This window comes from Camelus ferus, chromosome 18, assembly GCF_009834535.1.
Source record: "Camelus ferus isolate YT-003-E chromosome 18, BCGSAC_Cfer_1.0, whole genome shotgun sequence".
Classification (NCBI taxonomy): domain Eukaryota; kingdom Metazoa; phylum Chordata; class Mammalia; order Artiodactyla; family Camelidae; genus Camelus; species Camelus ferus.
In genome coordinates, this window is record NC_045713.1 from 21,984,767 (window position 1) to 22,008,098 (window position 23,332).

The 23,332-nt window shown below is 48.1% G+C and overlaps 2 protein-coding genes and 1 non-coding gene across 4 annotated transcripts in view; 2 read left to right on the top strand and 1 right to left on the bottom strand.

Moving 5' to 3' along the window:
• Window positions 1-23,332, bottom strand: part of RAB11FIP3 (RAB11 family interacting protein 3) — a 75,964-nt gene that overhangs the window by 22,383 nt on the left and 30,249 nt on the right. For both annotated transcript variants that reach the window (XM_032460679.1, XM_032460678.1), the window contains exons 2-3: window positions 13,929-14,022; window positions 6,086-6,177 (exon numbers count right to left, since the gene is read on the bottom strand). In XM_032460679.1, coding sequence (XP_032316570.1) covers window positions 6,086-6,177; window positions 13,929-14,022 — 186 coding nt within the window. The remainder of the gene's footprint in view (window positions 1-6,085; window positions 6,178-13,928; window positions 14,023-23,332) is intronic.
• Window positions 15,448-15,520, top strand: TRNAD-AUC. The gene has a single exon. It is a non-coding gene; the product is annotated as a tRNA-Asp (tRNA).
• LOC102522835 (RING finger protein 11-like) lies at window positions 20,876-22,083 on the top strand. Its single transcript, XM_032460677.1, has one exon. The coding sequence runs from the start codon at window positions 20,978-20,980 to the stop codon at window positions 21,419-21,421; it is 444 nt and encodes a 147-aa protein (XP_032316568.1). The 5' UTR covers window positions 20,876-20,977; the 3' UTR covers window positions 21,422-22,083.

Genomic DNA, 23,332 nt, shown 5'->3' on the forward strand with positions numbered 1-23,332 from the left:
GGCCAGGGGAGCTTGGTGTGGTGGTGAGAGGTCCAAGGTCCATCCCTGGTCTGCGGTCCTCCAGCTGTGTGACCCCAGACTGGGGCCCTCAAGGTCTCAACCACTCTGAGCCATGTCGGCTCACTTGTAAAACGGAGGTTGTAGTGCTGACCTCACAAGGTGACAACCACTCGGGATTTGGGGATCACACGGACAGGTACAGGAACAGAGATGGGAAGGCTGTGGGGTTCATGTGTCACTGGAGGTGGACACCCTGCAGCTGCTCATCAGGCTGGAATAAAACAGGGACTGGTGGGAGAGGTGCCTGCTGCAGGTGTTCGTGATGGCACTTCTACTTCCAAGGGAAAACCAATGTACCTGGGAATCTAAAGCTACTAAGTAATCCACAAAGAGCGTTCACTTCAAAACCTGAAACCAGGAAATCCCTTCAAAGGGCACTCACTCTAGTTCTCATCAGCCCTGAGCAGGTGGCTCTGGGTTCAGCCTGCAGGAGGGAAGGGGCAGAATCCCCAGACTGCCAGCAACAACCATACAGACCCAAGCCAGCTCTCGGGCTTTCAGCCAAAACCTCTTACAAGAGCACTGCTCAGTGTCCACAGCTCCTCCTCCACCCGGATGCGGGCAGGGCCCACATACCCCAGGCTTTGACTGGGACCCTCTGAGATGGTTTCCTGTAGGGAGCCGCACTTGACTCTGAGGTCAGCATCTAAAAAGCCACCAGGTAGCACTTTTGACAGACGCACAACGCTTCTGGCCCCTGTGGCCCCTGTGTCCCCGCAGGCAGCTCAGCTTAGTGTGTGAGACCAGCTCAGTGCCAGGCTGTAGCCTAAACCCTCCCTGGACGTTGGACAGGACGGATCAGGATGGAGGTAACTCTCCACTGACACGGGAACAAGGAGGTGAATGCTGCACAAACCCGACCACGCATCAGAGCGCTCACACATTCCTTCTGGGCGACTACCTGCTGAGCAGACAGAGGAAGACAAACACTCCCACCTTCCATCGTCACTCCCAGAGCAAGTCTGTCCCTGAGGACACACTGGACACTGACAGGCTCTGTAAGGACCCAGCCTGGGAAGGCTGAGGGGGCCGGGAGGACAGGGCTGGGTCGTCTCATGGATGCTGCCCACCTGCTCACGACCTGGAGTTCAGCTCTTACTGGTCCAGGCTGCCCTGAATGTCAGTAAGCCAGGCAGTTTTCTGGGGGCAGAAGACCATCCGAGAGTATGGTCCCCTGGCTGAGCACAGAATGGCCGAGACGTCCCAGAGGTTCACATGCCGCCAGAGAGGACCTTGCTCCGCCCAGCCAACCGTCTACACCACCAAATTCAACATGTTTGGATGAATTAATGTGGGAGTCAAAGTGCACCTTACAAAGCTTGGTTGAGTATCCCTCACCAGTTCACAAACGTGCCAACAGGACAAGGACCACCAGGTGGACAAGGAAGCCCGTGCTCATGGTCATTGGCTAGGAACACAGGTGTGGACAAGCCTGCCCGGGCCCCCCCATCCATTCGTGGTCCCTCCAAGGAAAACCAGTGGCCAGGCACAGCCTCCTCTTACCCTCAGACGCCAGTCCAGGCTGGGCCTGGCTCCATACACCCACTCCAGGAAGGGCGTGCTCAGGGAGATATTCTCCCCGTCGAATCAGAGGTCGGGGGTCTCTGTCCAGACTAGCCGTCAGCTTCCGGCAGCCTCCTATTTGCCAGTCTTGCTGAGATTCTGCAAAACCCGTGTGTTCACCTGAAGGTGCATCACTGCTTTGGAAGAAGCCTAACCCGCTCCCAGACTTGCTCCAGGAAACCTGCCGAGCTGGCCCACGAGGTGGGCAAAGTTCAGAGAGTGCTGGCTGCGTTTTTAACAAACAGTTTAGTCAGATTTAAAAACAGAGTGGCTTTTGTTCTTCATTTTCCAACCTTTCTGATAACAGTCTGCACAGAAGACATATTTCCCTAAGGCCGGGAGTGGGAGAAGGAGGGAGGGACAGAGAAGGCACAGCAGAGACAGTTCTTATCACTCGTTTGTGCCTGCTCTCTGCGACTTTCCCACCACTTTCCAAAAACCCTAACGCATGAGTTCGTCCCTGTGGGCGGCGGGGCCTTCCGCTCTCCACCCTTCTCCTCGCCCAGATTCTCAGACCTGGACATTTTTTTTTTCAGTTGAACTATATAGTTGATTTACAATGTTGTGTTAGTTTTAGGTGTACAGCAAAGTGATTCAGTTATACACGTACATATATACATTCCTTTTCATATTCTTTTCCATTATGGTTTATCACAAGATACTAAATATAGATGCCTGTGCTATACAGTAGGTCCTCATTGTTTCTATTTTGTATATAGTAATGTGTATATGGTAATCCCAAACTCCTAATTTATCCCTCCCGCCCATCCCTTTCCCTTTGGTAACCACAGCTTTCTGTGTCTGTGAGTCTGTTTCTGTTTTGTTCATTTGTATCACTTTTTAGATTCCACATATAAATGATACCATATGATATCTGTCTTCTCTGTCTGGCCTATTTCACTTAATATGATAACTTCTAGGTCCATCCATGTTGCTGCAAATGGCATTATTTCATTCCTTTTTATGGTCGAATAGTATTCCATCGTATATAAACACCACATCTTTATCTAGTCATCTGTTGATGGACACTTAGGTTGCTTCCATGTCAGATGTGAAGCTTTCTTCCTATTCGAATGAATGTCAGTGACAAAGCTGAAGTCACCCCTCACCTCTTCCCCTTCTCAGAAACGACAAATCAGTAACTTTCTCCTGGGAGTTCTGTTACAAGCTAGGAGCCAAACGGATGCTTGGGGAAACGCTGAAGTGTCCCCAGCAGGAAAAGGACACAGGAGCAGCAGCCCATTTGTAGTTACTGCACAGGACACCCCTGACCAGCACCACCGTGTGCTCCAGAATGTCAATAAAAGGCCTATTCATCTCTGAAGATCGCCAGCAGAGGGTCCCCAAATGTGGTATTGGATGTAATACACGTATTCTCCATTCATATTTTTAACTGGACTTATTAAGATCACACAACTTGCAAGTTTTTTAAAAACAGTTATCTTTTGGGGGAGGGGTATAGCTCAGCAGTAGAGCGTGTGCTTAGCATGCACGTGATCTTGTATTCAATCCCCAGTTCCTCTATTAAAAAGCAGTAAGTTTCTATACATTACCTAGTTTCATTTCCCTCAAAATTACATCCAAAAGCCTTAAAAAGCACACACACACACACACACACACACACACACACACACACACACACACAAAACATGGAGGAACTTTAAAGGTCCCACACTGTATGATTCCAACCAACTCTACGACGTTCTGGAAAAACAAAACTACGAAGACAGACGTTCTGGAAAAACAAAACTACGAAGACAGTAAAAGATCAGAGGTTGCCAGGTGCCAGTGGGGAGGAACGGAACACAGAAGACGTTTAAGGCAGCAAAGCTACTCAGTGTGATGCTACAGTGGTGGATACACATCACTACACATTGATCAAAACCCACAGAACTACAGCACCAAGAGCAAACCCCAATGTGAACTAGTGGGCTTTAGTGAGTGACAATGTATCCACCCCAATGCGAACTACGGGCTTTAGTGAGTGACAATGTATCCACATTGGTTCATCCATTAGAGCAAATGTAAGATGCTCGTGGTGGGAAAACTGTATGTGTGTGGGACAGTAATGGGAACTCACTGTACTGTCTGCTCCATTTTCTGTAAACCTAAAACTGCTAAACTATAAAGTGTATTAATTTTTTAGAAAACAACAAAAAAATTAAAAAGAAATATTTCCTCCTTGTTGAAAAAAAATGAAGATCTGAAAACCTGAGACACATTCCTTTTGCATACTCTTTGAAACGTCAGGTTCCCACCCACAATTTCTGGAGGCAACGGGTGCGGCAGCGGGTGGACACCCAGAGCCAAGGTGCTGCAAAGGTGGGAAGGCCACACCAGTGTGTGGAGGACAAGAGGGGCTGAGAGTCAGACAGCACCCCATGCCTTCTTCCCCTGGCTTCAGGAGGCAGCCCCAGCATCAGCGGGTCTCATCCTTTCAGGTCAAACAAGCACTTGAAGTACAAAATGCACTGATGCCTTTTACCACCCTGAACAACAAAACTCTGTTAGTTTCCTGGGGCTTCCATTATCAAATCACCATACATTGGGTGGCTTAAAGCAACAGGAATGTATTCTCTCAGAGCTGGAGGCCAGGGGTTGGAAATCAAGGTGTCAGCAGGGTTGAGTTTCTCCTGAGGCTCCAGGGAGGATCCCTCCTGCCTTGTCTGGGTCTTGGTGGCCCCGGAAGGTCCTGGCCTTGTAGCTGCGTCACTCCAGCCTTCTCCCTGGTGGGTCATCTCCCTTTCTCTTCCAAGGACAACCGTCACTGGATTCAGGGGCCTCTCTACACAGCACGATCTCATTTTGAGATCTTTAACTTGATTAAATCTGCAAATCTAAATAAGCTCAAGATCACAGGTTCTGGTGAATGTACCTTTTAGGGGCTACCATCTAACCCATGACATCCACCTACACATAAAATACAAAAAAATCAATATAACGCCCTACCGGAAATATGAGAGAGAATAAAACAGAAGGCACTGATGACAAAATGTGTGCACTAGTGTGTCAATGGCGAGGCCTGACCCCGTGAGAGATGTGTGATGAGAGGTTAGCTGCTGGCCAGCCACGTGAGTGAGGAGACCCTGCACGGCTGCTGGGATCCAGGTTCCCCAGATGCTCCAAATAAGACAAGGAGCCTCTCCCCCGACCCAGCTGCATTACTGGGAAGTTCAAGGTGTGTTGATCCCCAGAGAGCCTTCCACGCCTTGCTGTCTCCATGGTCACCGGGTCTGGTGGTCGGTTTGAAAGCTGACAAGTCAGGATCCTGCACACCCTTGGCCCCTGTCCGGCCACACCAAACCTCAGCCAGCACATGTCCCAATTGGGCACCTGGCCTCCACACACCAGGCCTGGCACCCCAGGGAACCCCGGGGACACACGGAATGAACACACCAACTGTTGCTAAATATGAGGACACAAGGTGGGGTGGTCCCTGCCCTGGAGGGGCTCAGGCCCAGCTGGTATTCTGGTACAAAGCTGTGAGGTGGTCTGGAGGCCTGGGCTGGCAGAAGTGACAGACAATCCGGAAGTGAACTTGCATTATCTGAGGGGTGACCGACACCTGGGGCAGTTTCTTGGAGCAGGGACACGAGGCACTGAGGAGAGCAGTGGAGTCCTGTGGATGCCAGCATTCAGAGGGACTTTCAGAAGCTGCTCTGTGCCATTCCTCATTCTACAAAGGAGCCCAAGCTCAGGGGACTGAAGGCAGGGCCTCAGGCCCACTGAGTCACAGCCCAACCCTGCTCCCCACAGCCTCCAATGGGCAAAACAGGGCTTACGGGGCTGGAGGCTGCCATAAGTGTATTTTTTTTTAATTTTTTTTTGGAGGGGGTGGATTATGTATGTATGTTTATTTATTTATTTAATGGAGGTACTGTGGATTGAACCCAGGACCTCGTGCATGCTAAGCATGCACTCTACCACTGAGCTATACCCTCCCCGCAACAAGTGTATTTTCAAAAAGAAAAATTCCAGAACCAGCGCGTGGGCTCTCCAGTGTCTGCCCTCAATCCCATATTGTGGGATGAAGTTACAGTGACCTGTCTTCTGTGGCTGTGCACGCAGATCCTCTCCCTGCCGTGGCAGAGGGCAAATCACCCACAACTGCAGGCCATACCATGTAACTCTAACCACCCTGGCTTCTTCCCGAGGAAGAGGACAGAGGCCGGCAAGGTGTTAGTCAAATGTCCCTAGACTAGAAAATGGGTTCTTGATAAAACAAAAATATCACGACACAACCCATGCTCTGGCCTTGCGTGGCAACCTGGCAGAAGGTGACAACAATGTCACAGGAGAGCCTGGCCCTCTGCAGACACCTGCTGATCACACACAGTGGGCCCTGCCTGCCACTTCCTACAGGAACAGCCCTGGGGACCACAGAGTGAGGTGGGATTTAGGGTGCATGAATATGGGGGGTAGCATCAAATCCCCTCTCAGCTCTCCTGGGAAAACCACTTGCCTCAAAGGTAACAAAGTCGTCGAACTCCTCGGGGCAGGCGGGTGGCTCCTCGTCGGGGGCTGAGGTGACGCTGCAGAGCTGGCCATCAGGATCTGCTGGGAGAGAGAAGACCAGGTTCAGCAGGAGGCCCAGACCATCCCTGGGGGGCAGGGGGGAGGTGCATGAGTGGTGGGCACGAGCGGGGCTGGACTAGCTGGGAGAGGCCTGGGGAATGAAGTAGCGTGGCCCCCAGAGGAAAAGGCTTCGTGCCAGCTCTGAGAGGGGGTGTCAAGGCTGAATGATAAGATGTTTATTTGTCAAAGAGCTGGCAGTGTTGGGACAGAGAAGGACGCCATACCACTACGGCTCGAGAAAGCAGCAGGTGCCAGACTTCACGTCTGGAGAGGTGTAGGCATGATGCAGGACAAGGAACAACATCTGTCCAGGGTGCTGGACTCGCGGCAGCTTTTCTTTTCTTCTTTTTCACTCAAGTTTACCTTCTACAACAAACACTTAACTTGATAATGAAAATCCCGAGCAAAAGGCATAGTTTCGTGAGGGACAATGCTGACATCAGCATCACTTCTCAGACACGGCCGGCCTCCCGCTGGAAAGCCCCTGGCTTCCTGGCTTCCCAGCAGTGTGGACACAGCACCTTCCAAAGAGCACGCGAGACACTTCTGTGTCCCAATGATGTCTCACTACTGTGCCATCACAACAAACATTTATTTGCCCTTCGTCCTGGTTCCTGGCACAGAGCGCCTAAAACCCTGGGGATTGCCTGAGTGATGAGGCGAGAGGAGCATCTGTCATTCACAACAAGCCCGATTCAACCTCATGGATTTATACCGATAAGGTGACTCTTGGAGGATGGGGCTGGTTGCCAGGGGAACTTTCAGCCCCACTCCTTCCGACCTCCAGAAAGGGGGAGAGACAGGAGACTGAACTAATTTAATCAGTCATGCCTGTTTAATGGAACTTCCATAAGGCCCTGGAATGAAGGGGTTCAGAGGGCTCCCAGGTTGGGAACACCTCCAGATGCCAGGAGGGTGGCACATCCCCCTGCCATGGGGACAGAAGCCCCTCCACACCAGACCCTTCCAGACCTCATCCCACAGGACCTCTTCTTCTTGGCTGTTCATTTGTAACCTTCATAGCACCCGTTGTAATAAACTGGTAACATAAGTAAAATGCTTCCCTGGGGTCTGTGAGCCATTCCAGCAAATTATCAAACCCGAGGAGGGAGTAGTGGGAACCCTCGTTGTGGAGTCAATTCAGGCAGGTGAGGGCCCTGGAGTGGGGCCTGTGCTTAACTTGGAGCGGCTGGTATCAGAAGGAATCACATAGCAGACACCCAGGCCAGGTCCAGAGCACTGGATTGCTGCTTGGTGAGGAAAACCCACACACCGGGTGTCAGAGTTGTCAGCAAAAATCAGATCATGGTAGTAATTGCTAATTTAAAATACCAGTTACTTATTGAATATATTTCACATATTCTGACACAGCATCAGTCACTTACTTAAAGGGCCAAGTGCGCCAGCAAGCCACCCAGACACTCCGGGGTAAAGGGCTCTGGAAGGTCAGCACTGGCTTCTTCAGCCAGAGGACGCTCTGCTCTGGCACCTGGACCCCCTGGGAGAATGTGGTCCTCCTGACCGTGTGTCCAGCCAGGCTCGGAGGGTCAGTGCCTGGAGTCACTGAGACAGCCCTGGCGGGGGCAGGGGACAGAAGACAAGTGGAGATGCTGACAGATCCTCCCCACCACTGGATCCTCCCCACCACCGACAGGTTGCTTCTGAATAGCTCTCTCAATTTAAACAGAATAATAACGCTTCCCTTTGACAATCACTCGGATTCAAGTGCATTCAGTAACGATGAAATGTCACTGTCAATTCAACACTGCAAAAGCCCTGATGCGGCTTCCGTCTTCAGAATCACAAGTACTTTTAACGCTCTTGTTTTGTACTGTTTTCCCTAGAGTGTGGCTCAGACTGGGGTGGGAGTGAAGGTGCCTCAGAGCACGCAGGCTGGACCCAGACCCTGTGCTCATTGCCTGCCATGCCAGCCCACAGCCCTGGAGGCCCCAGGTCTGGGGTGTAAGTGAACTACAGCAGAACTGTGTATACTTCTCTTGACGGGGAGAGGGTTGCTGTGGACAGAAGTGTTTGGTTTCTGGAACAGGAGAATGGAGAATGCCCAGTTCCCCCAGCGCACCTGGAGACCGCATGCACCCTTTTAAGAGGCTAGGCTGTCTTTGCCCACTTTCCATTCCCAAACAGTAACAGTCTTGCTTTGCACTTCCAAAACTGAAACACAGAACTCAAAACTCTAAAGCACAGCCGATCTTTTCTGCCATGGGGGATGGGGGCTCAGATTCCTGCAGTGAGCGATCAATCTAGGAGTCCCACCCCACTCAGTAGAGAGGAGATGTAAAGGTAGCTGGCAATTCTATACTCTTGATGGGAACTCAATACGAGTCTTCTCTCAGTTTTCTCTATAAGAACTAAAACAACTTCAACTAAATATAAACTTTTAGTGTATGTTTATCTAAGTCTTCCAGAGGCTAGGGGGTGGGGGACCGAGCCAGAGCAACGGCCTATTTGTCACAATTCCCTTTCTAGCTTGTTCTATTCCTGAAATAAGGCCTATGGCTATGACAGTAAAAATCTCCTTGCGTTCTCCTGCAAAACTGGGTCAATGTACCATGTCACCTGCTCTGCCGCTCCGGATGCAGAATGAAAGTCCAGCAGACGAGACAGGCTGTCGGCAGCTACAACGGCACACGGGTGGGAGGACCTGAAGTGAACTGCAGCCCAAATGCAGTCCGGGCGGTCGTGCTGCCACGCTTTCAAATGCTATGAAATAACAACTTCCGAATCATCTCTGACTCTTCTTCAGATTTTATTTTCACTCTCCATTGCTAACACAAGTTAAATGATGAAGTCAAACTACCAAAAATTTTTTACAAATTACAGAAAAAAAAAAAGAAAAGCTAAGCCAGAAGCACTGAGCCAGAAGCCCTGAGCCACCCTGGCAGTGCATTCCCAGAGGCCACACGAGCTGAAGTCACTTGCAGGCCCAGCCCCACACCCATCCCGGGAGACTGGCCCTGCTGGGCTGAGAGGCCAGGTCTGCCCGCAGCACCCAAGCTGCTCAACCCAGCCAAACCAGCCTCCCTGCGGTTCCCAAACATGCTGGGCGCACCCCTTCAGGCACCCCTTCCCGGACACTCCCAGGGAGGCCTCCATGCCCACCCCAGCTCCACCACTTCCCGAGGCCTGTCACCTTTCAGAGCTGTCCTGCACCCAAGTTTGTGGGCTGCCCTCCACCAGAACTAAGGTCAGCTCCCTTCTTTCTTAACTTTTTTTTTTTAATGGAGGTACTAGGGATTGAACCCAGGACCTCGTGCATGCTAAGCATGCGCTCTACCACTGAGCTATACCCTCCCCCTGCAGCCACTTTTATCCTGCCTGATTCAAGTCCTCATCACAGCAGCCTCCCCTCATCCTGTTCCCCCCAGGACCCCACCCCCTCTGCTGGCCAGGCCAGGCCCCACTCCCACATTCTCTGCCCCTCAAACACACACCCCAGTGGCAGACTGTCTCCCAGTGTCCAGGGCCTGCCACCTCGTTTCAGGAGCGGGGTCTGTTCTGCACAAGCTAAATGGGGGCTGGGAGACACCACGTGCAATGTGGCATCATGTTGAGACCAAGCCTCACCCCTTGGGGATGCCGCTATTCCAGCTGTTCTCACCACTGAAAAAAACCACAGCACCACTTCCTGGAGTGTCCATGCTAACTCTGGGACTGTCTGAGAGGTTTTTATTTTTAATTAAATCAAAGTGGAAATAGCACCAAAAGAATGCAATAATGAGACTCAGTAGTGTGCAGGGGCCCTGGAGGCAGGACTCGTTGTCCTGAATGGGAGGCTCAGAATCTGAAGAAAGTGCGGCTGCAGGACAGGATGGAGAGGGCCCGGGTCTGGGAAAGGGAGGGCCAAGTGCAGCAGGCAGGTGGGTCAGGGGGCGGGTCCCAATGGGAAAGCCCCCCAGGGTCCCACCTCGGGTTCCTCTCTGCCAACCGTGGGGAGGACAAAGAGCACCCCGCTGCCATGGGAAGGGCCCAGGCCTAGGCAAGGAGGGAGGAGGGGAGTGTGAGTGGAGGTCCCTTCTCAGCATCAGGTGGAAGGCTGACCACAAGGGAACCATGAGGATCTGGGGGACAGGTCACTCTCACACAACCATTTTCTCTCACCAGGTTGATAACTACCACACACTAAACTTCGAGACACTTGAACCCACAGGGTAGCCACACCATCAGCAGCCGGCACCCATTCTGCACGAGAGACAGGGATCAGCCTCCGCTCCCTTGCCCAGGGCCTGGTGGCCTGGCAGTTGGCAAGCTCTGTGACAATGCCCTGGGTTGCGCCTGCCGTAGTCACAAGTTTTCCAGGAGCATGTCCTGATTCCTAAGGCCCAGGGTTGGGACTTCCCAGGTCAGGCCCCCCAGGAATTCCTATAGCTGAGTTTGCTCCAAGGTTGGGAACTCCCAGGTCAGGCTCCCCAGGAATTCCTACAGCTGAGTTTGCTCCGTTTCTTATTGCCCGTGGTCTATCGGAACAGACTGGCCACTGCTCGGCAACAGAATTGTGGATGTGGGCTCAGAGAGGCTCAGAGAGGGCCTCAAAGCCACACAGATGGCCAGCACTGTCTCTTGCTGGCCGCTCTCCTGGGCTCCTTCCTGTCCACACCCACACCCACAGGCCTGGCTGCCACTGCTGCCCCCATGCTGACCCTTCAGAGGAAGCCCAGTCTCGACCCTGGCTGGAAGGTGAGGAGACCACTGCGCTCCTCCCAGCCCCTTTGATTTTAGGCCCAGGAACCACTGATGCTATCGTCCCCTGTGGGTAAATTCATGCAGGAAGGTTCCTGCTAACAGGCAGGGCCAGTGCCCTGTGGTCAGCAGGCTGCTCCGTGGTCACCCAGGGAATCGGGCTGTCACAACAAACCCAGGGAGTCCAAGCCTGCCAGATGCCTAACACACACACACTGTTCACCTGAAGCTGGGCAATGAATCAGCGCCCACAGGCTAAGGGGAGCCAACGGCAGTGCTTAGCCTGTCTCGTGTTCCTCTGTGATTCTCCATGGTTCCCCTGGGCTCCTGAACTCTAGAATGTCCTCCTGACCTCCTGATATAGTACTCAAGGACTCCCCGCTTTCCCTCCCCCAATCTTCCAAAACAGTTTAGTTCCAGTCTATGGCTACATAAATATTCAATTTGTTTAATTATTAGCACCATGTAAGATACTGTTCATTACTGGGCCAAGCAGTGTTCCAGAAGCAGATTTTCCCTCTGAGTCCACGTCTTGTTTTCCCCAGCAAGAGTGACCGCTTTTCTGGTGTCCTGCAGCTTGGCCTCCATGCACCCATCACCTTCCCACCCCAAACCCTCAGGCAGAGCTGCAAAGGCTTCTCCAGTGACCCACCAGTCCTGGGCTCCCTGGCTCCGTCACCATCAACCTGCGGCTGATTCCGTCACCTGAGAGCGAGGCTGAAATAGAACTGAGACAAGACTGACGATGCCACCACCCTCCTGGGAACCAATATCATCTCCACACGTATGTGATCTCCTTAAGTGGTCCCCATACGTGATCTCGTGACTGAGATCCAGCAGACCATTGGTGAGCCTCCAGCCCTGCACGTACACACCACTCACCCCCGCGGGGGAAGCGTTCTTTAAACACACACATTACACAGGTAAAAACTGGCCACATGGTAGACCTGAAAACAAACCCAACCCATGTCAGATACCTCATTCTCTACCACATACACAACTGGTTTGAAGTTAATGGCAAGATTTTAAAATGCACTTAGAAATTAAGATTAGTTTTAAATAATTGGTTAAGTCCAAGAAGAAATCATACTGGATTGTCAAAACTAAGAGGAAAAAAGCCTATACCAAGAGTTTCCTGAAGGTAAACCGAGAAAGCTATGGGAGGACAAGGCCACCCCCTGTGTCCTGGGCACCAAGGCTGTGGCCCAGGAGGTGACCTGAGGAGAGGCAGACCTTCCAGAAGGCCCGGCATGAGTGCCTGCTTTGGGGTTGGGAGCAGGGGCCGGGCATTGCATTCAGGAAGCCACCAAAAGGCACTAGAGGTTGAGAAGAAGCAAAAGTTTGCATGAAACCAAGAGAAAAATCTTCATGCAAGGCTGAAGATTTAAATAACTCTGTGATTTAACTGCACACCTAACCTTGAAAAATCCCTGCAGGGCCACAACCCACTGGTTGCGCAGATAGACACAGGTATGGAAGCCTCGGCCTGGAGTTGGGGGTCCTCCAGGGTCCTCTCCCTCAGGGCTCGCCTTGCCCACACCTTGCCCACACCACCTCTAGAGGGTCTCCTCCCCGCCCGCTCTGCAGGCCCCTCCACAAGCCCCATTCACCTCAGAGGTGTCAGCACCTCCACGGCGGCCCTGCCAGCACAGCACACAGGCCTCGCCCAAGCTGGGCCTCCGGGAGGATGGCCTGCCTACAGCTGGTCTGCGAGACCCCTCAGCCCCATCCACACCCACTGCACTGCCGGCTGCTGCACTGCCCTCTGCAAGAAGGAAAGCTCTATTCAGAATTTTATTTCAAAGGACAGTAAATGGGCATCTGGTGAGAGTGGAAAATGGCATGACTACCTTGAAGAGCAGCTGGCAGCTCTGTAGGAAACTACACTTACAGCCATCCCAGGACCAGCCATCCCACCCCTAGGCAGGGGCCCCCAAGCCGAGAAAAAGACCTGTAGCCTGATGTCACTAGAAGGTTCCCTCATCATGGCCCAACCTGGAGGTATACTGCCCGTCATCTGGGGGACAGACAAGCTGTACCAGCACACGTGCAAGCACAGCTCTGCACCGATGTCTCCCGACACACTGGCAGCACAGCCAGTCTCCACATCACATGCTGGGGAGCCTGACGCAAGAGCATGTGCTGATGAGCTTACTGATGTCAGCCCACAAGCGGCAGAGCTCATCCACGGTGACAGGGATCAGCCAGGGGGTGCCGGTAGGAGGAAGGCATTACTGGAAAGCTGGGAGGGAACTGTCTCCAGTGATGGGAATGCTATGGGTAGGGATTTACATCACCAGGCGTAAGAATGTCAAAATTCACAGAACAGCACACTAAAGATCTGCACATTTGACTACAGGTAAATTTTTAATCAGAAAAAAGACTGCAGACAAATATTGAGCTCTAGGTTATGACTGACACACAGGATGAAGTGTTTAGGGTGGAGCATACAGCAGGATACTGACTTAAAATGCATCTGTTAAAAAAGATGGATTGGGGGAGAGATGGATGGACAGAAAATACAAATGCAGTAAGGGAGCCTGTGGATTCTGGACGGCAAATACACATCCAAGGGCTCACTGTGTAAGTCTTGCAATATGGGGGGGGGGGGATTTGGGTTTTTTTAATTTGATTTTGTTTCTTTTTTGAGAGGAGGGGTAATCAGGTTTATTTATTTTTTTAATGGAGGTACTAGGGAACGAACCCAGGATCTTATGCATTCTAGGCAGGCGCTCTACCACTGAGCTATACCCTTCCCCACCTTGCAGTATTATTGTATGCTTGAAAGTTTTCATAAGACTTCCAGGGAAAGGAGCAGTAGATTTATGAATAAGTAGTTGAGTCAGTCAGTCCTGGAGGACAGGGTGTGTGAGGACAAAAGGACAGGATGGGGGAGCATCTTGAACCTTGGGTGTTTCAGGGGCTCCGGGAGGGAAGCTGGAAAGTTCAGCGAAGGGGGTCTGAGCAGGATCAATAATGGGTGGGGCTGAGGAATGGGGGAGGTGACAAAAGCACACGGTGTGAGGACTGACCTCCGCTCCTGATCGCTGTGATCCCCCGGTAGAAGTCTTCGAAGCTAATCACACCGAGTCCACTGGGATCCAAGTACCTTGTTAAGTCCGTCACCTGCAATTGCCAAGCGAGAGAAGATGTTACTGAGGCTTCACAAGAAGGGGAATGGGGAGTGGGGTTATGCACATGACCTTCTCGCCACATTCAGACAAGCAGCCTACTCCCAAGGGCCATGGGATCCTCCGTCCTGAATCCACCAACCACTCTAGCCAGAGGACAGGTGGCATCCTGGAGAGACACTGCCAACAGTGACCGGGACCATGAATCATGGAATCAGATCCTGCTCTCAAGCCAATAGCCGTGTTGCTATTTGTGCTGAAGTTTGAGGTATTCTAGGCTCTGTGCACAGCACAGACCCATCTACCCAACCCCACAGGCCTTCCAGCTGGGCAAAGGCCTCAGTAAAAATGACTTTGGCAAATAGACACTGGATATCGAAAATAATCTTAAGTGGGAAAATTCACACCTGATGTTCCAGAGAAAAGAAGAGCAAGAAGAAGAGGAAGAAGAAGAAGAGGAAGAGGAGGAGGAGGAAGAGGAAGAGGAAGAGGAAGAGGAAGAGGAAGAGGAAGAAGAAGAAGAAGAAGAAGAAGAAGAAGAAGAAGAAGAAGAAGAAGAAGAGGAAGAGGAAGAGGAAGAGGAAGAGGAAGAAGAAGAAGAAGAAGAAGAAGAAGAAGAAGAAGAAGAAGAAGAAGAAGAAGAAGAAGAAGAAGAAAGAAGAAGAAGGAAGAAGGAAGAAGGAAGGGGAAGAAGAAGAAAAGTTTATATTTCCAAGTATTAAACTGAATTTCATCAAAACTTAACACTTTTGCTCTTCAAAAGACATTATTAGTATAACTAAGACAGGACACAGACTGGACGAAAATATTTGCAAATCATATATCTGATAGAGGACCTGTATCCAGCATGTATAAAGAAACTGTACAATTCAAAAGGAGACAACACATTTTTTTTAAACGGGCAAAAGACTTAAACAGACATTTCATCAAACAAGATACACAAATGGCTAAGCAGCACATGAACAGACAGTCAAGCTCAGGAGTCCTCAGAGCAAATGCAAGTTAAACCCATGATGAGATCTCACTCATGAGAACGGCTGCAGTCAGAACAACTGACAGTAACAAGTGTCCACGAGGGAGTGGCGACATGGGAACTCAGACATTGCCAGGAAGAAGGGAAGCAGTTTGGCAAACTTGGAAAACCAGAGCTGATCATACGACATGGAAACTCCACTCTTAGGGATCGATGCAAGAGAAAGAAAAACACATGTCCAGACAAAGGCATGTGTGCAAATATTTATGCCCGCGGCAGTACTCATAACAGCCAAAGAGCAGAAGCACCCAAATGTCCATCCACTGAGGAATGGATAAGCAAAATGTGGTCCATCCATACAACAGACTTATTATTCAGCCATGAAAAGGAATGAAATGCTGATACAAACTACAACATGTATGAACCTCAAGAACATTCTGCTTGGGGGGAGATATAGCTCAAGTGGTAGAGCACATGCTTATCATGCATAAGGTCCTGGGTTCAATCCCCAGTACCTCCTCTAAAAAATAAATAAACCTAATTACCTCCCCCTACCTACAAAAAATAAAAAGTTAAAAAAAAAGAACATTCTGCTAAATAAAAAAGCAAGACACAAAAGACTACAAACTATATTCTTTCATTTATAGAAAATCTTCAGAAAAGGCAAATCCATAGAGATAAAAAGCAGATCTGTGGTTGCCCGGGATTCTAGGGTAGAAGCAAGGATTCAATGCAAACAGCATGAGAAATCTTTTTGGGGTGTGGAAATGTGAAACTAGGTTATGTTGATAGCCACAACTCTATAAATTTAGTAAAATTCACCAAGTTGTACACTTACGATGGGTGAATTTTATGGCACATAAATTATACTTCAACAAAGCTCTTAAAAAGTAAATGTTTGGGGGAGAGGGTAATAGCTCAGTGGCAGAGGGCGTGCTTAGTATGCACGAGGTCCTGGGTTCAATTCCCAGCACCTCCATTTAAAAAAATGTTTTAATAAAAAGATAAAAAGAATTCAAGAGAAAGTGACAAATATTGAAGGCAAAGAAGATCTAATATATGGATATCAGAAGTCCCTAAGAAAAAAAATCAAGACAAAGAACAAATATTAAAGCTGTATTTAAGAAAAATTCCCTAAAATTAAACAAAAAAGTTTTAAATTTACCTATTGAGAGAATATACTGGATATCTAAGAATATCAACTCCCAGCCCCAAAAGACCTCAACCAAGACTCATTGTGATGAATTTTTTAGACTTGAAAGGAAAAGAAAAAAAAATCCTTCAAATAGTGCTTTATAAAAGAAAATTAGCTTATCATTAACCTTTTTGGCAGCAACACCAAGTAGTAAGGATACTGTAATTCCATCATTCCATGTGTTGTTGAGAACTGGGATCCTCAAAAGAAGAAAAAGATGTTAAGACTGAAGATGTCAGGCAAATACCCTAGAATCCTGAATCTGAATTTGAAGTATCACTCACGATGTATTAAAACAAAACAAAGACTTCCTAACCCCGTCCAGGGAGCGGTCAGCACTCTGGCACCCAGGGAGCGGTACTTACACTCCATTTCCCATTAAGAGGAACCAGGACCCTTGGAGAAACGCTAGAAAATGTGCAGGTCTCCTAGAATATCTCAACATCCCTGGAGACAAAGGTGCTGCCGAAGACTTTACTAGGTCACATCACAGAACTCTGATTAGAGCCCTGGTGAGAGTGAGGAGGGCAGCGGACACTGAACAGATCAAACACGCTTCCACCCAGGGCAGCGCAGTAAAGTAACTGCCGGTCACTGCAGGACGCTCGGGAGCCAGTGTATTACTGGGGAAACTTATACCTAAGAGGAAGACTATGCAGCAAACCTGCCTCTCCCAGAGCCATGACAAGGCCACAGTAGATGAGTGCGGGCAAGCACCTCTGATAGAGATCCCAGCTAACCAGCGAGGGCACGATGGGGCCAGGACAGCCTGCCAACCTTGGGGAGGTGATGACACATCACATGACGGGGCTCCAGTCCCCCTGAGGACACAGCCATACACAATCACTGTGTGTCTCCTGACAGAAGCGTGCGACACCGCCTAAATCGAACCAACAACCTATTTACAGGAAATACATCGATCAAAGCAGCAGGTCAACAGTATCACAGGGATGGGTCAGAAAACCCAGTCCATGAGGAGACAGATATGTGCCCTGCAGTCTTCAAGGGGAAAAAGGGATGGAGAGAGGAAACCTTTATTTAGAGACTCAGGAGACATATGAACCTACTACCACATGGGGACTTTCTGGATCCAGATTCAAATTGTAATGTTTTAAAATCATATTTATAAGAAAACCAGAAATGTGAATACTGACTGATCCAGGATACTGAACACTGATTGAATATTTGATGATATGAAGGAACAGCTGTTAATTTTTGCAGGTGAAATATTTTAGTAATTTTTCCAAGTGCATTGCTTTTTTGATATATACTTATATATTTAGAGATACTTCAAATCTCTGGGGCTAAGGCACGTATATAGTGACATGTATGTAACCAGCTGACACCGCTAAAAGGTGCTGGGGGGGGCGGGTACTAGGGAGGCATCGCACAATTCTCTCCTCTTTTGCATAGGCCTGAACTTCCCATAATGAAAATGAGAGAGAAAAAGAGCAAAGACGAGCAAGAGAGGCAAGATGGGGGAGGGGAGGGAACAAAGGAGGAGGCAGTAGCAAGGCAGAGAGCTGACCTTGGACCATACAGGGAGGGTGTGAATGGGGTACACCTGGGGGTGGGGCACAGACAGGGTGTTTCAAAGGTGGAGAATCAGCAGGAAAGAGCCTGGGCTGAGGCCAAACCCACCCACCAACATTCCTCAGGGCTGTGTCTGCATCTGGTCCCTCAGGTGCTGCCTCATCTGGCCCTCCCAGCACCACCTGCGGCCGTGCGGTGGACAGTACCAGCTCGAGCTCACTGACCTAACTGTCCAGGATTCTCAAGCCAGAGGCTGCGTCTCCCCTCCCACTCCATAAAGGGAAGAAGATGGCAGCCCTGTCCCTCCATCCCTGGGCTCGGTGTGTTTCTGAGACATTGGGCTCGGAAGTCCACTCATCAGCTGACTCTTTGAAACAACTGAGTCGGAGTTCTTTACAAGATGCCTCCCTCCTTATCTCACAAAGACCTTCATTCCTAAAGCACACGATGTCTAGGGAGCATCTTGCTGGGGACCTGAGATCCACAGTGGTTGGTCTATCCTTAAGAGTCCTAAGAATTTCAACAGTGAAGCTACCAATCGGACACAAAGTACCAATGTGTTCATTCAGAAACATTAACCAGTGCTTTTTAAACAAATCATTAGGCAGTTAACCATGTTAGAATGAGCAAGGATGAATCAAAGCATGCATTTTTCAAAGTCCACTTTAACTATGTTTTCTTTATAATTTGGAGAATAAATCAACATCCATGTAGCTGATGATCTGGGGACACGGGAAGCCACAGAAATACCCCAGGAGAGAACCCCAGTCTGCAACCAGCTGCAGGCGGGCAGCCTGGCTCCCACGTGGTTATCCTGAAGTGAGAAATTTACTAGCAAATTATTTTGTTTCTGCTACAGATGTGCAGACATAATCTGCAGAAGAAACCAGAACAACTTTAACCACAGTTAACTCCAGCTATGGAAGCACCAAGCACAGAGATCACCCAGAAGGCACAGCATTTCACAGGGAGAAATGACCCTCCTAAAGCCTAAAGCTCTAATTCGAAAAGATACACGCACCCCAGTGTTCACAGCAGCACTATTTACAACAGCCAAGACACGGAAACAACCTAAGTGTCCATCAGCAGTTAAATGGATAAAGAAGTTGTGGTATACACACACACACATACACATACACACATAGACACACACAATGGAATTTCTCAGCCATAAAAAAGAATGAAATAATGCCACTTGCAGCAACATGGATGGACCTAGAGATTATCATACTAAGTGAAATTAAGTTAGAAAGAGAAAGACAAACATCATATGATATCACTTATATATGGAATCTAGAAAATGATACAAATTAACTTATTTACAAAACAAAAACAAACTCACAGACATAGAAGACAAACTATGGTTACCAAAGGGGAAAGGGTAGGGGGGAGGGATAAATTAGGAGTTTGGGATTAGCAGATACAAACTACTATATATAAAACAGATAAACAACAAGGTCCTACTGTACAGCACTGAGAACTAGATTCAGTATCTTGTAATAACCTATAACAGAAAAGAATTTGCAAGAGAATATACATATATATGTGTATAAGTGAATTACTTTGCTATACACCTGAAACACAACATTGTAAATCAACTATACTTCAACTAAAGTAAAAGATTAAAAGATTGAATTTTATGATTGCATTGATATAAAAGTGTTACCATTATATATTAAAACATTTTATCCAACCTAAAACAAAACAAAAAAAGCCTCCTTTCTGCATCTTGTCATTACTACCATCCTTGAATTACATTCCAAAAAAATCTCTTATCAGAAGCCATGTGATACTACCAAGCACCTCAACCTAGCTAACATTTACAGAACACTCTAGCCAATTCCTTCCAACTGCATGTGGAACATTTACCATGACAGAGTACACATATTCTGGACCATAAAGCAAGTTTCAATAGATTTAGGTTTCAAGTTGACATTAATGGTTAGGGAAATGTAAATGCACACTACCAAGAGGTATGTGTCTATTTGAATGGCTGAAATATAAAAGACTGGCCACACCACACACATCAAGTGTTTGGAGAACGTGGAGGAACTGTTATTCTCCTACACTGCTATTTCGACTGTAAAATTACACACCCATTTTGGAAAACAGGAAATTCCTGAAAAGGTTAGCCATATACCTACCATAAGATCCAGTCAGCCCACTCCTAGGTGTTGACCCAAGAGAAATGAAAGCAGAGGTCCACGCAAAGACCTGCACACGAAGGATCACATATGCCTCATGTGTAATGGCCAAACATGGAGACAATCCCAATGTCCACCAACATAAGAATGTATAAATTATGGAATTCCATGGGGGCGGGGCGGGGACAAGCAGCAGCCGCCCTGGTGACAATAAGCAAAATGTTCCTAGGAGCTCCTTTAGCTATTCATAAACTTCACACCAGACGTGTGAGTGGGCAGGAGGGACAGGGAGAGAAGTCTGCCTGTAGATCATTCTGAATACCCACACTGAGGCCTGCAGCTCGCCTACTTTATAGCATCTGCACTTCCTTCTAAGAGCATCTATAAGGCAGCTAATGTTGTATGTCGTATATATACAACAGGTTTTCCCTGCTGCCGAGAAGCCCTCTGAGCTGCCCTGAGTTGCTCCACTCATGCCCCTGACAGGACCAGCCAGTGCCCAAGGCGTCCAGAGCTCTGTGACACAGACAGGTCCACCTGCCTCTGCATGTGGAGGGCGTCCCAGCAGTACCAACACTCAAGACGCCACTTCCAACTTCCCTTACTTAGACTTCAGGGAAGGATTAAAAATAAAGTCACTTTGACTTAATTGGAAACGGCTGAATGTCATATCGTTTTCGAAGTTTATAAACAATTGGAGGCAGAAAGGGTATATATGTTGTTTCTTTACTGGCACCTTTGGAATTAAATCTGGAGTATTTTAAGTAAACAGAGCCATGATTCTTAGCATAAGTTTAAGATCATGGTTTCTCTTAGGGGTCAGGGGAGGGAGACAGAGATAAGGAAGGAAAAGGGGTGGACAAGGCTACAAGTACATCTGTAGTTATTTCTGAAAAAAGAACCACAGCAAATACAGCAACATGTTAGCATCTATTACCTTTGGATGGTGCTGACAAAACAGCTGATGACACTAAGGACTTATTTTAATTATTTTTAGATGTGATAACGGTATGTGATTTTCTTTTAAAGAATCCTTATCTTTTAGGAGTACATACTGAGAAGACTGTCAGAACAGTGCACAGATCACACACACCAGCCCCTGAAGATGGGGAACTGCCTCAAATCCCCCACGTCAGATGACATCTCCCTGCTTCACGAGACTCAGTCCCACCAGGCTAGTTTTGGCGAGCCACCACTGCAATACCAGGAACAGGTTCCAGTTCCAGTCTACCATCCAATACCTAGCCAGACTCACCTAGCAACTCAGCTGACTGAAGAGGAACAAATTAGGACAGTTCAAAGAACAGGACTTACACAGGATCTGCCTAGAGGAGTTTACGACCCTGGAAGAGATGGATCAGAAAAAAAGATCCAGGAGTGTGTGATCTGTATGATGGACTTTGTTTATGGGGACCCAATTAGATTTCTGCCCTGTATGCACATCTGTCACCTGGACTATAAAGATGACTGGTTGGTGAGTTCCTTCACGTGCCCCTCCCACATGGAGCCAGTTGATGCAGCACTGCTTTTGTCCTATGAGACTAACTGAGCCGGGGTCTCTTACCTGACTTCAAGTGAACCATGTGAACCATCATTTTGGTGGTTCTGATCTTTTGTCAGTGAGCCCAAAGAGCCAGGGATTAGGAATTAAGATCATGCACAAAAGTTTCCTAAAAATTCCTGAATGGCTGCAGATGCTGGAAGAAAGTACATGATATTTTAGAAACTTAGAGGGAAAGTAGAGTGGTATTTTTATGTAAAGCCTTGACCCAGTGTTTAAAAATATAATTGTATTTAGATCTTGTTATTGCTCCAGTACATGGGAACTGTGTAAAATGTTATAGCAGCTGTATATGTTTAAATTGTGCGTGTTGAAGATTAGGAAGAAGATAGTGGTTGTTCCTCCTAAATGAAATAACTTTCTTCTTCCCCTCACCCAAATTCTTTCCTGAAGTTGCTAGCACTTGGGTCAAGGTTTTATGAAAAGCTTCATTTTACTAAGAAAAGAAAAGAAAAGAAATAATCACTGTACTGAAATATTTATATTTATGAATAAAATGATACAATGTCTGGGACTGGCCTGAAAATACTGGTGAGGAGACAGGACAAGAGCTGATCATTTAGCAGAGCAATGGGAACAGAGTGGTTTATTACACTACTGTCTACTTTTGTATACACTTGAAAATTTCCATAATAGTAAGGTTTTTTTGAAGCACAGAATTGTACACCTTAATAAACCAAAAAAGAGGGAAGGCAAAGACACAGAAAAGCAAGAACTGGGTATGGAAGTACACATGTGGCTTAGTATTTGCACTACTCTAGGTGGGGGAGAGTATAGCTCACTGGTAGAGTGCATGCTTAGCACGCCCAAGGTCCTGGGTTCAATCTCCAGTACCTCCACTAATAAAATAAATGCACCTAATTACCCCTCAAAATTGGAAGTTTGTACTGTTCTGTTAGATAATTTAAAGGATGGAAATTTTCAAATTGGTTCCTACTTGCAAAGCAAAACAAGTTTTAATTAAGAGGACATTTTAACTGACCTAATTGGAGGGAAAAAAAAACCCTCAGCTATGTAAATCCAAATCCTTCTGATTATCATAAAATCCTGTATTTGCTGTGTTGCTTCAAAGTCTACATTCACCTCAAGTAACTTACTAACAGTCAGTTTTCCAGCAGATTAAAAACTCAATCCAAAGAGGGAGCCCCCTCTCTGATGTGGTGTAAAAACCTTTCATCATGTCTAGGCCAGCGGCAGGAAGCAGAGGTAGGCGGGCACATCGGTCTCCCTCTTTTTCAGGAATGACTCCCTTTCTAAGAGGCCCAGGCGCTGCCCAGGACCTGCCTTTCCTCTGCAGCAAGTCTCTCCACTCATGAGAGAGCTGACACTACAGGCAGAGGTCACAGAAACCACATCTCTCCAGCTTTAAAAAGAAAAAACCCGAAACTGAATGTCCATGTTTCTGGGAAGCAGTGGGAGTGGGATGCAAGCCTTTAGCACTGCTTTCGTCTTCTTTATCAAGAGGTCTTCTTACAGGAATCATATGGGCCACACAGTCTATCAGATGCAATGACTCTCACAAAGTCTAGACACGACAGGTGGATTAGGAACTGATTTAATTCCGTAAGACAGACCCATTGGAAGTCAGAGATGTGGACAGATGCACGGAGAAGGGACAGCAGGCAGGAGAGAGGAGGGCAGTTCCCCACAGCACAGTAAACAACTGTTATTAATAAATGCAGGTATTTCACATATATTTACTAATTTACTAGTAAAAATTCTGATCTTTCTTGAGACAGTCCCCTGAAAATAATAGTTTCAAATCCCACAAGCAGCAGGCATCAATGAGTCACTCATTCCAGGCTGAACTTTGAGGAGGCTTCACTCTTGACATTAATATTTGTAAAGAGCAAACTCATACTCGAGTTGGGCGGCGATTTTGCGGGTTGGCTCATTTTA